This window comes from Enoplosus armatus, chromosome 11 (assembly GCF_043641665.1).
Source record: "Enoplosus armatus isolate fEnoArm2 chromosome 11, fEnoArm2.hap1, whole genome shotgun sequence".
NCBI classification, from domain to species: domain Eukaryota; kingdom Metazoa; phylum Chordata; class Actinopteri; order Centrarchiformes; family Enoplosidae; genus Enoplosus; species Enoplosus armatus.
In genome coordinates, this window is record NC_092190.1 from 2,471,562 (window position 1) to 2,486,362 (window position 14,801).

General features: G+C 48.1%; 1 protein-coding gene across 2 annotated transcripts in view; it reads left to right on the plus strand.

The window, feature by feature from the left end:
- The window catches only part of dgkh (diacylglycerol kinase, eta), a 41,813-nt gene extending 28,640 nt beyond the window's left edge, over positions 1-13,173 (plus strand). For both annotated transcript variants that reach the window (XM_070914372.1, XM_070914370.1), the window contains 21 exons: positions 13-175; positions 319-427; positions 764-985; positions 1,270-1,361; positions 1,697-1,796; positions 1,929-2,238; positions 2,493-2,624; positions 4,167-4,301; positions 4,483-4,600; positions 4,771-4,881; positions 5,185-5,281; positions 5,902-6,009; positions 7,367-7,480; positions 7,575-7,709; positions 7,902-8,062; positions 8,183-8,288; positions 8,779-8,871; positions 9,009-9,128; positions 9,311-9,416; positions 10,661-10,791; positions 13,087-13,173. In XM_070914372.1, coding sequence (XP_070770473.1) covers positions 13-175; positions 319-427; positions 764-985; positions 1,270-1,361; positions 1,697-1,796; positions 1,929-2,238; positions 2,493-2,624; positions 4,167-4,301; positions 4,483-4,600; positions 4,771-4,881; positions 5,185-5,281; positions 5,902-6,009; positions 7,367-7,480; positions 7,575-7,709; positions 7,902-8,062; positions 8,183-8,288; positions 8,779-8,871; positions 9,009-9,128; positions 9,311-9,416; positions 10,661-10,791; positions 13,087-13,173 — 2,750 coding nt within the window. The remainder of the gene's footprint in view (positions 1-12; positions 176-318; positions 428-763; positions 986-1,269; positions 1,362-1,696; positions 1,797-1,928; positions 2,239-2,492; positions 2,625-4,166; positions 4,302-4,482; positions 4,601-4,770; positions 4,882-5,184; positions 5,282-5,901; positions 6,010-7,366; positions 7,481-7,574; positions 7,710-7,901; positions 8,063-8,182; positions 8,289-8,778; positions 8,872-9,008; positions 9,129-9,310; positions 9,417-10,660; positions 10,792-13,086) is intronic.
- Positions 13,174-14,801: the final 1,628 nt, after the last annotated feature.

Consider the following 14,801-nt stretch of genomic DNA (forward strand, 5'->3'; position numbering starts at 1 on the left):
TTTTCTCCTCAGGCTTCTGGAAGGCCACCTGTCCCCCGTCATGCGCCAGTCCCCTCCTGGTCTTTGTCAACTCAAAAAGTGGTGACAACCAAGGGGTGAAATTCCTGCGACGCTTCAAGCAACTCCTCAACCCGGCTCAAGTCTTTGACCTGGTCAACGGTGGGCCGCACCTCGGGTGAGGAAAACAAACCGAGACCGCTCCCCCAGATTTTCCGATGTGCACATCTGCAGACCCGCACAACACCCATAAATGTATGATGTACTGCGATCCGGCTGAAGTTCCCTTCCCTTCAGAGTAAATGTGTGTGTTTCTGTCAGTCTGCGACTGTTTCAGAAGTTTGACAACTTCCGGATCCTGGTCTGCGGAGGCGATGGGAGCGTGGGCTGGGTCCTCTCAGAGATCGACAAACTCAGCCTTCACAAACAGGTACTGTAATAAACAGTATTATAGGTTCACTTCAAATATTACCAGCAGGATGATCATTTATGTCCCTGGTATTAGAAATAAATTACAATGGCCCACTGTCATAAGCATATTAGGTCGATAATCCTGCGAGAGCTGCGACTACATAGAAAACGATGTGTCCTTGGTCAATGTGCCAGTTGAGCTTTTTGCCTTTGCTCCTGGCCGGATTACACAAAGACACGCACTCATTATACACACACACACACACACACACACACACACACACATACACAGTCCTCATTGGATTGCAGCAGGCATGTATTCCCTGATGTCAACTAAACCCTGCATGTGTTTCAGTGCCAGCTGGGGGTGTTGCCCTTGGGCACGGGCAACGACCTGGCGCGGGTGCTGGGCTGGGGCCCGTCATGCGACGACGACACCCAGTTGCCCCAGATCCTGGAGAAGTTGGAGAGGGCCAGCACCAAGATGCTGGACCGCTGGAGCATCATGACCTACGAGATTAAGATCCCACCAAAACACAGCTGCCCCACCACGCCTGAGGGAGCCGACAACTGCCAGGTACTCACAGGAGCTGACAGATATTCACACGCATCAGTAGACACAATCAGGCCCAGCAGGGCTTCCTCCCAGACAGACAGACAGACGTGAGTAGGAGGCAGTCGAGCACATGCTGGAAATAGCGCCTGACATTTTCTCCCCAGCTTCACCTTAGCTTCGGTTCAAAACTGGACGGTTTGCTTTTCCGATGAGAGAGATCTGCTTCAGATTGCAGTTCTCACCGCAAGATACAGTGTCCACGCGTTTGCTTTCATGTTTTCTTTTTCTGCGTGTTTTCCTTCCAGTTTCACATTTCGGCCTATGAAGACTCAGTAGCTGCTCACCTCACAAAAATCCTCAACTCTGAGCAGCACTCTGTGGTCATCGCCTCTGCCAAGTGAGTGTTTTTTTTTGTTTTTTTTACATACCAGCACGACCCCAAACAGGCGGACCAGAATCGACAGAAAATAAGCAACTGCAGCAATTTGGGACAGCACAAATTCACACTACTGTTTCTTACTGGCGTCGTCCTGTCACAAACATACAATACACACCTGTAGGTAAAGACATGCAGGCATTTAAATGGTGACATAGGGAGTAGAAACCAGTAAGATAGCAGAGTAAGACTTCAGCTTAGTCTTCCAAATAGCCTTCAGAGCTCCGATGATCTCGTCTTTTCTGTTTCATACGTCACACCGCGCGACGCTAACATGTTTTCTCCCTGTTTCCGAGGATCCTGTGCGAAACGGTGAAGGATTTTGTTGCCAAAGTGGGGAAAGCCTACGAGAAAAGTGCAGAGAACACCGACGAGTGCGACACTATGTCTCTCAAAGTAAGCCTCAAAATCAATGCGGTTAGCATCCGTCACCCGCCCGCGCTGAAAGGACACTCCCCATATATATTACATTTCTGCTGATCTGCCTTTGTTTGTGCCTTTTCTCCCCCCCCCCTCCCTGCCCACCAGTGTGCCATCCTGAATGAGAAGCTGGACTCCCTCCTCCAGACCCTCAACACAGAGTGCCAGGCTCTACCTCCGCACCCCCACTCCACTCCGCCTATTGTAGAGGAGGAGCAGGAGGAGGAGGAGGAGGAAGAGGAGGAGGAGGCCAGCGAGGAGAGCCTGACGGAGCTGAAGGAGAAGCTGGAGGAGCGGGAGACGGAGAAAGGAGGAGCGGGTCCCCCACACCAGCTGTTCAAAAGCAGGGAGCAGCTGATGCTCCGAGCCAACAGTCTGAAGAAGGCTGTGCGACAGATCATAGAACAGGCCGAGAGAGGTAACCCTGAACCCGCTTCACCCAAGGCTGTCTGGGAAGGAAGTGAATAAACTTTGACATTTCAGGCTGGCATACATTTTGAAATTGTACTTTATTTTTTGTACATTTTGAGCAGGTTTTTGTGAGGAAAAAGGCGGAAATCAGACGATCATGTGCCCGTTCATGAAATGCAACACACAGAAAGAGAAAACTTGTCGACGGCGTGTAATGCAGACTGTATTGTCTTTGTCCCTCCCTGCGTGTCCTCCGTTTAGTGGTTGATGAGCAGAACGCCCACACGGAGGAGACCGAGCTGCCGTCTCCTCTGGAGTTCAGGAAGGACAGCGAGGAGGAGAACCGAGACAGCGAGAAGGATGAAGACACCAAGGAGCTGGAAGCAGTACCATGTAAGTGCACCACTGCCTCTTGGCCTGGCCCCCGTTCCAGACCTGCGACCTGCTTGCGAACCTTTTTACTTGCTTGGCTCCGATGCTCTCCCATCCTGCGCCATTTCCAAAACACTTAGACTGTCCAGCTTTGCCTGTTTGTTCTCATTGTTCTCCGTTCTGTCACTTAAGACACGTCTTGTTTAATTAGTGGTTGAGGCCCTCCTTTGAGAAGATAACTCAAGCCCCCCCCCCCCTTTTCTCTACCCAGAGAGGAAAACTCTTCCCATCATTTAGGCAAACTTGAGGGAGGATTTAAAAGCCAGTATTGTGCTCCACAGAGTAATGTTGTTGTGAAAAAGGTGGGAAAGAAGATGACTCTACTTTGTAAAGGGGGGGGGGGGGGGGGGGGGTCTCGCAGGACTCGCATGTCGCCACCTTGTGGATGTTGCCGCTCCATGCGGCACAGAGGACCAGACACACACAGCTAATGGAAAAAAAAGAAAGCGCTGCTGACGCAAATCATGTTTCCTGTCATAAATAAACTCAAGGATTAGAGCTAAAAGTGCACAGAGACCCTGCTCTCGAGCGATATTCCACCTCTCGCAGCAGACTGAGCTGTTTATCTCTCCATCTTCGGTCTCCACAACAGTCTGTGGCAATGGAAAACTTTCTTAATAATAAATGATTGCACCTGTCGAAACTGTGGCAGCAGAGCGACTATAAAGCCAGTGCGTGCACGTTTATGGGCGTCTGACGGCGTGTAATGTAATGTAGCGGGACGCACATGCACGTCGCTGCGTGGAAGCGTCCAGCGTGCCTCCACGTGAGCGCGTGTGCATCGGCCACAGGACGTGTTATTGTCTTAGGGGCAGAAGTTCTTCCTGTTTATCATGGGGCTGCTTCCTTCCTTCCACACATTTTCCAGCCGTCGGACGACTGCGAGGTATCAGTCAAACCCTCTGCTTCGCGTCCCTCTCCTTGTTTTCCTCTTAGTTCCTCCTCACTCCTCCCTGACCTGGACACAAATCAGACAACCACACAGAGCAAGTAGGGGATGCGAACAGAAGGGTTTGTAATTTTTTTAAAAAGGTTGACAAATCCAGCTTGGTGCATGCGCAGCAACAGCAACCAAATCCTTCAGAGTAAAAGCATCGCCTTCACAAATATAAACACAGCAGTAACTCAAGACGCTCTTGCACTCCACTTTATCCTTAAGAACTGTGGCGCTGTCAGACAGAGTCCTACTGTTCCTGGTGGGACGCAGCAACACCGACATGCAGTGTGTTCAGTGTTAATTCAACAGTGTTTAGCGGCGTGCAAAAAAAAAAACCTGTGTCACCGCTGATTCTTTTTACTTTTACTTGTCGAAGATATTTGTTTGTTTCGCGGCCCTGCCCATCAACAGCAGCTGCAGCAGGTTGTGTTATGCCCCCTGGTGGGATGAGAGGGTGGTACCACATGCGTTTGCCCACGAAGGGACACAAAGCAATGCGACCCAGAGAGGTCTGAGTGGAACGAAGGCCGTGATAGTGATGCGAATGTGTCCTTCTGTGTGTCCAGCTGCGAAGAGTCCCTGCTCTCCAACCGAGAGGAGGGTGAGCCGCAGCACCCAGTCCTGTGGCTCCTTCACCATCACCCCCTTCACCACCAGCAAGGAGAACCTCCCTGTACTCAACACACGCATCATCTGCCCTGGTAAACACACACACACACACACACACACACACACACACACACAACATGCATTTTCATTCACCTGACCTTAACAAGCACGCAAGCACAGGATCCCTCGGACGTTTCAACTCAGCCTCTCTTGACAGATGTCTGTGTGTGTGTGTGTGTGTGTGTGTGTGTGTGTGTGTGTGTGTGTGTGCAGGCTTGCGGGCAGGCCTGGCCGCCTCCATCGCCGGCAGCTCCATCATAAGCAAGATGCTGCTGGCTAACATCGACCCCTTCGGTGCCACGCCCTTCATCGACCCCGACCTCGACTCGCTGTAAGAGCCGCTTCCCCTCCCTCCTCTTCCGTCCGCTGTGTCTCCTCATCTTCCCTTTTTCACGTGCAAGCCTGTGTCCACCTGTCTCCCTCTCCGTTGGTCCTCGGACACGTTTGTCTGCGAGTTTCGCCTTACTTTGTCTTTGTTTGTGCGGCTGTTTTTCCACCCAGCGAGGGCTACATGGAGAAGTGCGTGATGAACAACTACTTTGGCATCGGCCTGGACGCCAAGATCTCCCTGGAGTTCAACAACAAGCGGGAGGAGCATCCAGAGAAATGCAGGTGAGCCACACTTCCCCTTCCCCCCAGACACCCCTCGGCCTTTGAGCAACAGGTATTGTCATTGACAATCAGCCATGAGCCAGTTTTAATCAGTGACAGCTCCTCCGTTGTCTACATTTGTATTTACATTTCTTAATGATGGAAGTGTCCAAGCTCTTAGCATATTGCTTGTTTTCTTGTGCTATAGTATTTTACTGAAGAGAAACACTCACTGCACTCCTTCCGTCAGTCTGTCAAACAGTCTCTTCAGTTCATTTCACAAACCTCACTGTTCGATCCCTCCCTCCGCTCCCTCCTACGCAGGAGTCGTACCAAGAACATGATGTGGTACGGTGTTTTGGGCACAAAGGAGCTCCTGCAGAGAACCTACAAGAACCTGGAGCAGAAGGTCCAGCTGGAGGTGAGAAGGGACAGAAGAGCAACAGCAGGGAACACTTGCTTTTAGTTAAAAATAAATTTTAAAAAAAATCAGGTCGCATGCTCAGATGTTACTATGGCTTTAGTCTAAAAAAAAAAAAACACCTAGTGGGAATGTGTAGACCCAGGCAGCTGTGGCCAGGACCAATAAGCAAACAGCGGGGAGGGATTGAGTGAGGTTGTGACTTCCCACTTCCTCCTGAATCTCTTATTTAATCTTAAGTGTCGTAGGTGGCCGGCGAAGCACGACTCTGCTACTGCCCAGCTTATTTCTCATTTAAACGTATTCAGAAACCGATTTGGATTCGGTTCGGGAGAACAGCTGCCGCGCTTCTCCAGTCTGGAAAAACCTCTTCCAGCCCAGTGGGTGGTGCGCTCATCTGCTCAGGTGTAGGAGAGTCATTTATTGATGTCACCCAGCTTGAAATAATATTAGGTCCTGAAATAAAAAATAGTCTGCCGGCGTTGTGAGGCTATTTAAGTTGAAACCCTTCAAAAATACAGCGTACATTACGTTGCCCGGAGTTTCTCCTGCAGACGCGTGTCCCCTTCACTTGCTGGTCCAGCTGAGCTCTCTGCCTGGTTATTGTTTGTCTTTCCCAGTGTGACGGCCAGTACATCCCCCTGCCCAGCCTTCAGGGGATCGCAGTGTTAAACATTCCTAGCTACGCAGGCGGGACCAACTTCTGGGGCGGCACCAAGGAGGATGATGTGAGTACATTCACAGGGCATTAGATGTTGGAAGTGCCCTCGGTGGGCGACTCGGATCACCTTCGGAAGAAGAAACTCTCTCTTCTCTCTCTCTCTCTCTCTCTCGTTGGAAGGACAGCCTGGGCCCTGGTTTAACATGACCCTGATAGGCTGGAGGTGCGGGGGGGGGGGGCGGGGGGGTTGGGTGGTTAGAGAGATATTTGTGCTTGTTTGTTTAAGGCCCAGAGCACAAGGGCTGCTGAGGGATTAGAGTCAGTTTGTGCACGCACACACACACACACACACACACACACCCCCCTTAGTGAGCCCCTACAGAGGTTACCCTTGGACACACACACATGCAGAATGTGCATTCGCCACCGTTATGTAACTGTTTTGCTGGAGAGGAGGAAACTGAAACAGGGAGAGGACATTTAGTTAAACTTAGTCATCACACATGCACGCACGCACACGCACACACACACACACACACACACACACACACACACACATTACAATCAAAGTTTTCTCTTTGTTGAATAGACCTGTTTTGACACATGCAGCTGATCTATAGTTTCACTACAAAACAAACATTGAGTTTATTTGAAATTAGAGATGGAAAAACACATTATTGACACCAGAAACTATGTAATATAGTTATAGAAATATAAGTATTTAGAAATATGTTACCGCCTCTACTTCAGCACTGAACACAGGACAGAACTTTTTGCTGAACGGGTTTTGGTTTCCACCTAGTGGCCGGGGCGCCGCATGACAACGCATCTTGATCACGTTCTCTGATGATTTCATCTCATCTCATCTCGTTTCATTATTTTTTTCCCGCTGAGTCTCTCTTTGTGCTCGGACGGGTTGCTGACTCCTCATTGCTGCGTGACCTTTTCACGGGCAGTTTGCTGGCGCAGAGATCAATACCAGACTTGTTTCAGAAACTGTTCATTCCTCGTTCCTGCTCCAGCCGAACTGAGCTGACAGAATGTCTCTTTCGAGGCAGATTTTTACACACATAGAAGGACAGAGATTCACAAACCATCCCCGTCACAACGACATTAAAGAGAAAAGTCGGAGAAAAGGCCATTTCTGAGTAAACTTACTTAGATTTCTGTAGAAACGTTGACCAGTTTAGCTCAGTTCATATATTACATTAGTGGCATGCTGGACATTACTCAGTAATATTTAGGAAATGGCTTTTTTTGTATTGGCTGACTAAGATTAACACGTTGTTGGCTCTTTTCTTGACATTTAATGACAAAAATATACAATAAGAGAGATTTAAATGATTGGTTAAACGGAGCTCAATCAAGAGAGGCAACATGGTGCTGCGCATACAGCCCCTTAATGTCTTTACTGTGTCGTGCAGATCTTCTGCGCTCCATCATTTGATGATAAGATCCTGGAGGTTGTGGCCGTGTTTGGGAGCATGCAGATGGCTGTGTCCAGAGTCATCAAACTGCAACACCACCGCATAGCACAGGTACAGGAGAACGCCACACTGAAAACCACGTGAAAAGAAAATACGTATGAGAATATATATGCATGTCTAATCCGAGACTCTCTGCCCGAATCAGTGTCGGACAGTGAAGATCACCATCCTGGGTGATGAGGGGGTTCCCATTCAGGTGGACGGTGAGGCCTGGATACAGCCGCCTGGAGTCATCAAGATCCAGCACAAGAACAGAGCTCAGATGCTCACCAGGGACCGGGTGAGAGAGAGGGAGGGAGGGGGAGTGGAGAGGGGGGTATTGAAGAGCAGTGGGTGTCTGGAAAGTCAGGAGAATAAAAGGAACACGAGTGAGGAGGTTGGCTTTAGTGCGAGGGTCGTGCTGATAGATGGACAAAGCTTTCCAAGAACTGCTTTACATGACGTACACTTGTCCTTTGATTTTTGGCTGCAGGCGTTTGAGAACACGCTGAAGTCATGGGAGGACAAGCTGAAGTACGACAAGCCTCCCCTGCGGCCTCACCTCTACCCTCAGCAGTCTGTGGATCTGGCTACAGAGGAGGAGGCCGCCCTGGTGCAGATGTGCGCCCGAGCCGCAGAGGAGCTCATTACAAGGTAAACACGGTCCCCGGGCTTCACAGATATACCAAGAATCCAGGGAAGTTATTTTTTTTAATTTATTTATTTTTTTTATCATGAACCGTGCCCACTGACATGTGCTCTGTCCAATCACAGGATATGTGAGGCTGCGAAGACCAATGGGCTTTTAGAGCAGGAGCTGGCTCATGCTGTTAATGCCGCATCTCACGCCATCAACAAAACACACCCGAAGTTCCCAGAGGTTAGCCGTCAACACGGATCACCCAAACACACACTGGTTTTTCGTTCCAGGCCGAGCTGTCCGGATGTCCTTGTGTCATTTGCGCGAGTTTAAACAAACCCGCTTTCTCTTTGAACATTTCTCCTAGTTCAAACCCACTCGTTGCCCCTTGCACGCATGGTTCAGACCGCTAAACATCTTCCTCTATGCGTGGTGTTACAGGCAACGAAACACAAATAAATAAAAACTGTAGATATGAAAATGTGTATTTAGGATCATTATCCAGTGTTGTTTCATGGACATTCGATTTAACTATAGTCAGAAAACACAATTTACGGCCATTACTACATGTGGTATCATGCGTGAATTATCTGTGTTGTTAGCTTTTAAAAAAACAAGCTCAAACCATCAGTTTTAGCCGCAGTTTTGCTGCTTGTGAAACCCCTGAAACGCACTGTGCGATGTGTGAGACGACACGAGGTAACTGTTGTGTCCCGTTTTTTTTTTCCAGAGTCTGACCAGAAACACAGCTATAGAGGTGGCCAGCACTGTCAAGGCTCTGTACAACGAGACGGAGTCTCTCCTGCTGGGCCGAGTCTCCCTGGTGAGTTGCCATGGCTGCGGCGGCGACGTCATCATCGCCGGCATCGAAGGGTGAACTTATTTTCGCAGCTCTCCTCACGACGCGCTGCGCGTAGCTGATCTCGGCTTGTGTTTTTCTTTTTTTTTTCGCCTTTGCAGCAACTGGACCCGCCGGAGGAGGAGCAGCTGTCCAGTGCTCTGCAGAGTGCGGAGTTGGAACTGGGCAAGCTGGGAGAGATCCCCTGGCTCTACCATATACTCCAGCCCAACGATGAGGAGGTGAGCAGCCTCAGCAAGCGCTGACACATAAACACACGTGCGCACCACATTCTCTGTTTTACTCATAACTGAGAGCTATCTGCGCACGTACGCTGTATGTCTTGAGTGTAACATGGCTCCAGGTAACGGGAGAGCTGAGTAGCTAAATGAAAGGCTATAGGTTGACTGTGCTTATGTACCAGGACCACTCTCTGGGTTACGGCAAGAGGAACAGTCGCAGCAGCATGTTCCGCATAGTGCCCAAGTTCAAGAAGGAGAAGGCCGCCAAGAAGACGAGCCCTCAGTCAGGTAGGGCTGCGTCCACCTCTCCCTCCCTCAGTAGTGAGCAGGCTGGACAGACAGGCCGCGGGGATTCATCAATAACGCCGCTCTGTCCGCCTCAGAATGCGGTCACGTGACATGATTGTTACTGCCTTTTATTTCAAGGATGGTAGCGTCAAATCAAAGGCTCAGATCATGAAATACAACCAGACGATTAGCAGGAAGTGCTGCCATCCATTACTTTACACACACACACACACACACACACAAAATAAACAAACTTGGTTCTGTCGACAGTCGTCTACCATCATGTTACAATCCATGCAGGAAGGTATCACTGCATTGTAATCTCCTGCAAGAAACGACAAAGAATGGGTGTGTGTCTGAGGTGTTATACCCCAACAGTCTGACCCTAACCATCAACTTGCACCCCCACCCACCCCCACCCCCTCCACCCTCACCCCTCCATTCATTCACGCTCTCATCCACCTGCCAACATGGCTTCCGAAGGTGCAAAGTCAGGAGAAGAACGAGGCCGCACCCAGGGAAGAGCCTGCAGGGCTCCCGTTTCATTTTTGAACACAAACTATCCACCAAATCGTTTTTTTTTTTGTTTGCGTATTGAACAAAATCAGATCAGTCCGCTCTAACGGGACGCTAGTTGCTGCGTACTGAGTGGGTTCATGTTTTGAAATATAACAGGAGTAACACGTCTATGTTCAGCAGTCAGATCAGGTCTGAGAGGGAAAGCCCCTCCTCTCATCGCGGGCTGGTTCCTGACTGGCTGGGCTGTATTTCCTGCCGCCTCCTTTAACCTCCTACTTTTTCTGTGTGTTCTGGTTTTGGTCGATGGTATGCATGCCTCCCCACCCCCCCCCCCCCCCCCAGCCTTTCTGGAACGCCATTGGCCACTGCCTTGTTCTGACCAACCTTTGGCCTTTGTCAAACTCCTCCCTCCTCCGCCAGCTGCCGCCACTGCTCTCCCTCTCTTTCCCTTCCTCTCTGATGCACTCCATCCATCCCCCCCCGCCCCCCATCTTTTCCTCCAGTGATTTACCACAACTTGTGCCCATTTGTGAGGTTGTGTGTGTGATGACATATTCACATACATGCTGTGCAGCTGAGTGAAGCGTGAGAGCGACAGTTTTAGGTGTGTGTGTGTGTGTGTGTGTGTGTGCATACCAGTGAGGCGCCCTGAGCCTCTCTCTGCTCTGCTCTGTGTGTGTGTTGTGTGTGTGTGTGTGTGTGTGTGTGTGTGTGTGTGTGTGTAGTGGAGAGATGGGGCACAGAGGAGGTGGGCGTCTGGCTGGAACAGCTGAGTCTGGGGGAGTACAGAGACACCTTCATCCGACACGACATCCGAGGTTCGGAGCTACTGCACCTGGAGAGGAGGGACCTGAAGGTATACACGCACACACACACACACACACACACACACGCGTGCCTGTTAGCACACCTCAATCCCTCGGTGAATCTGTGTGAACCCTCCCGTCCGACCCACAATCAACTCTTTCTCTTCTCTGTCTCCTCTCGGCCTACTGTACTTCTTATGCTCTTTAACCTGTTAGATGTCTCCCTGTTTTGCCACCTCTCGTGCTGCACTGCATTGCTCTGCTTGGCTTCTACCGTCTGACCGTTGCTTGGTGAAAGAGGCCCGCTGTAACCCACTAACACTGTGTATCTGCTGAAGAGGGGAAGCCGGACAGGGACAGGGATGGGCAGGGATGGGAGGCACCGCGCTGAGCTGGTACTGGCTGTAGAGGGCCGAAAAATGCAAAGCCGGTTGGCGGGTTAGCCGTGACATTCAAACTCAGGCTCAGACCGTGTTAAGCCTGACAAAATGAGATGCAGTCGTGAGGAGTTCACAGGAGACTGAAAGAAGTCCGGCAGTTATGTGCCTTTACGTAAACATGCACTGATCACACATTCACACGCACTGAGTTGAATTCCTTCTGACCCGTGGGACGTGTGCGTGATGCCTTCCTCCTCAAAGTGGAGGCGTGTACCACCTGGACGCAGGGACCGTGCCTCAGTTCCACGGGTGCTCAGTCCAGAAGTCCAGACCGCTGTGAAGTCGCCCTAAATGCGTCACTCGAATGCATAAAGTCATCCTAAAAGATCAATCAGTGAAAAAGCATGAAATGAAATGTGAAGTGTTTATTAACAGAAATTAGAGCTCGAGATACGAATATCTATATTCAGTGTGTTATAAAAATATGATCACAAGAACATGTCACACAACATATATATATATTTATATGTACACATATATATAATGGATTTATGTTACATATATAATAACATAACAGCATAATAAATTAAAGAACAACAACCGAGCAGAACGATAAACTTGTCAGCGCCCTCTGGTGGACAAACTATTTATTTTAAAAAATCTGTTTTGTTTTTTTTATTCCATCGTCTTACAGTTTGTCAGTCACTATTGTAATGCATGGAAGCACAGCGCGAATGATTAGTCGATTAATTGATTGGTCAATCAACTCAAAATCCAAAACATTTTGATCATTGTTTTCGTCATCTCATCGAGTCATTGTAAAGCAAAGGTTCGCCGGTTCCAGCTTGTCAAAGCGTGAATATTTGCTTCTATGATTATCGTTGAATGTCTTTGGATATTTAGTTTAGTCAGACAAAACAAGGGTTTTTTGAAAATGGGAACTTGGGCTCCGTCACAAAACTGTGATGGACAGTTCAGGTCAGTTGTCAGTTTTTTTTATTATGCGACGCAGTTTCTTAGTTTTGTGCTGTGCCAGTTGTTGGTGTTGCACCGCAGTGTTGAAGGCTGAAAATCAGAAGGCGCTTTAAACTTCCGTCCATTTTGCGTTTGGAGCATCACATTTAAATTAAAGGCCCTGAAAAAAAAACGATTGAATCGATCCAGCCAGGTCTGGGCCTCTTCATACTCCAAGGGACGAGGGAATATCAGAAGAATCTGGCCTTAAATCTTTGTCCAACTCAAAGCAGCCCCACAGCTAGATTATCACCAGACTCTGAAATGATGGCTCTTTACACTGTAGCATGTTTCACAGCAGCTCATTGTTTTGATTGTACGGCCCGCAGGTTTGCTGTTTTGGTTCAGTCGCCCTGATTCTCATAGTGCCATTTTCACCCTCAGCAGGCAGCTGTTTTCAACAACAACAACAACAACAACAACAACAACAAAAAAGCCACCGTCCACCACCACCCACCACAAGCGGCAGACAGACACAGTTAGTGACAAACCTGTGAACATAGCGGAGCGTTCAGCAGCCGGACAGCCAAAAACACAGCTGAAAGGAGAGGGAGGACACTTTACATTAGCGTGTTAGCGCGCTAGAATTTGCACTAAAGTCAACGTTCAGCTTAGTCTAACCTGAATGTCATTCGTTGACAAACCAAATCATCTGTGCAAAATATCACGGAAACCGTCTGTAACTGTCGAGAGAGTTGCTACCTGTCGCCGCCCTCGGAGCCACGCCACGAGCACGGCTAAAGAATGATTTCATGGTGCAAAGAATCAGTCTTATTCCTCCAGCTTATGTAACGTTTACATACAGGTGTACAGTATGCAACATGCCCATATAGGTGTAGTCTTAAAACTCAATAATTCACATCATATCATAACGTTTGGTTGTACTGCTGGACTCGCAATAGACCTTTCTCTGTGTGTCTTTAATGCGTTGCTCTTCCTGTTTCTCCTCAGGATCTGGGGATATCGAAAGTGGGTCATATGAAGAGAATTCTCCAGGGAACTAAGGATCTGGCCAAGGCCTCCATGGTTGACCTCTAATCCGGAAGCAGACGCTACCGGGGGGTGTGGGGGGGTATGGGGGGGGGGGCCCGTACATCAGTGGAAGAGCACCATAGGCAGCGAAGGAGAAGAGAGCTGGATTTGATCCCTCCTGCTGAGAACGCCCTTTGTGATGTTGTTAACAAGATGCATTAGTGTGTTTGTTTGTGCTTTCGGTGCCAAGATGACAGTTGATGGAAGCTGATGGAAGTGCAAAAGGAAGTCATGGATCTTCACACAAAAAACAAACAAACAAAAAAAAGCCATTTCTAAGTTAATAACCATTCATAGCACACAATCAGGTATGCAACTAACCATACTGTCGACAGGCGACTTGTTGTCTGAGTTGTGATAACAAACTAGTAGCAAAACCGGGACTTAACGCGAGAGTGGGATGAAGTGTCAGTTCAGGGCGGTGCTCTGCTGTCTCCCATCACAGAGCCGCAGATGCATTAAAGCCACCTCGGGGGGTTTTAGCAGCGCTGCCGTTCAGGCGAGACAGAGGGAGGAAAAACTCGTAACATCACAGTCTAGGTGGCAATCTGGAAGGCGTGGTGTCTGAAAACAGTGGGATACTGTCGCATGCTATGCTTGCTCAACTTTAAATATGTTTAATTGCATGATTAGTGTCTTGGTTTTCTTTCGGTGTGCAAAAATTAACACTTGAACAAGTTTTACACGACTTAAGTATTACGATGCCATTTGTTACTACTGAAAGCATCCTTTTTGCTCTTAAATCCAATCCTTTTTTTTCCTAGCTTTAATTTATTTTTTTCGTTTGCATGATAACGGTGTGTCAACGGTTTGTGCCAAGTGCCATACTTTCAGTCCTTTAGTGTGAAATGTGCTTTATCGGTAGACATCATAAGACGTTTTTTTTTCTTTTTAAACAAAGCTGTTGATGAGGTATGAATATATGGATCAATATCTGTGAGTTGACGCGTTCTCTGTGGATGTGATGATCAGTACCAAAGTGAATGTCTTAAGAAAACACGATCGTCTGATGACTTTGTTCGGATGTCACCTCTTTATTTTAATAGGCCAGTAGGTCTTAGGTCTTAATTCCGTTTAAGAGGGAAACGATTAGTATTAGTGAGGAAGAAAGTAAAAGTGTTGGGTCTGACGCCAACCACATATACTGTAGGGTTGTGGTTTTTTTTTTTTGTTGGTTTTTTTTACGGAATACTTAAAAGGCACTTTTTACTTCTTGCTTTATGCAAGTGCAAATCCTCATATCATTACATAGAATTAACGGTTCACCTCAACTTTTTAACTTTTGGCGATTTAACACGGTGTTTAACACTAATGAGAATAGGAGTTAGATAATCGGTTTTGAATATATATATATATAATAGAGCAGTTGATCTGCAGCCTGCATAGCATTGTGTTCAAGCGCAGCTTCTTTTTTTTTTTCTTTCCTTCAAATTACAGGTGAGATGTTGATAGGACATTACTTTTACTTGTTAGTTTCTTAAAAGACTGGTGGCATTACAGGGTATATTTCTATATGTGATGCTAAGCTCGTGTATACATGTGTGTATATATATATATATATATATACAGATATATATATATATATATGCACTGTAGATACAGTATACCAGTGTATGCAAACAATGTTTGTAAGT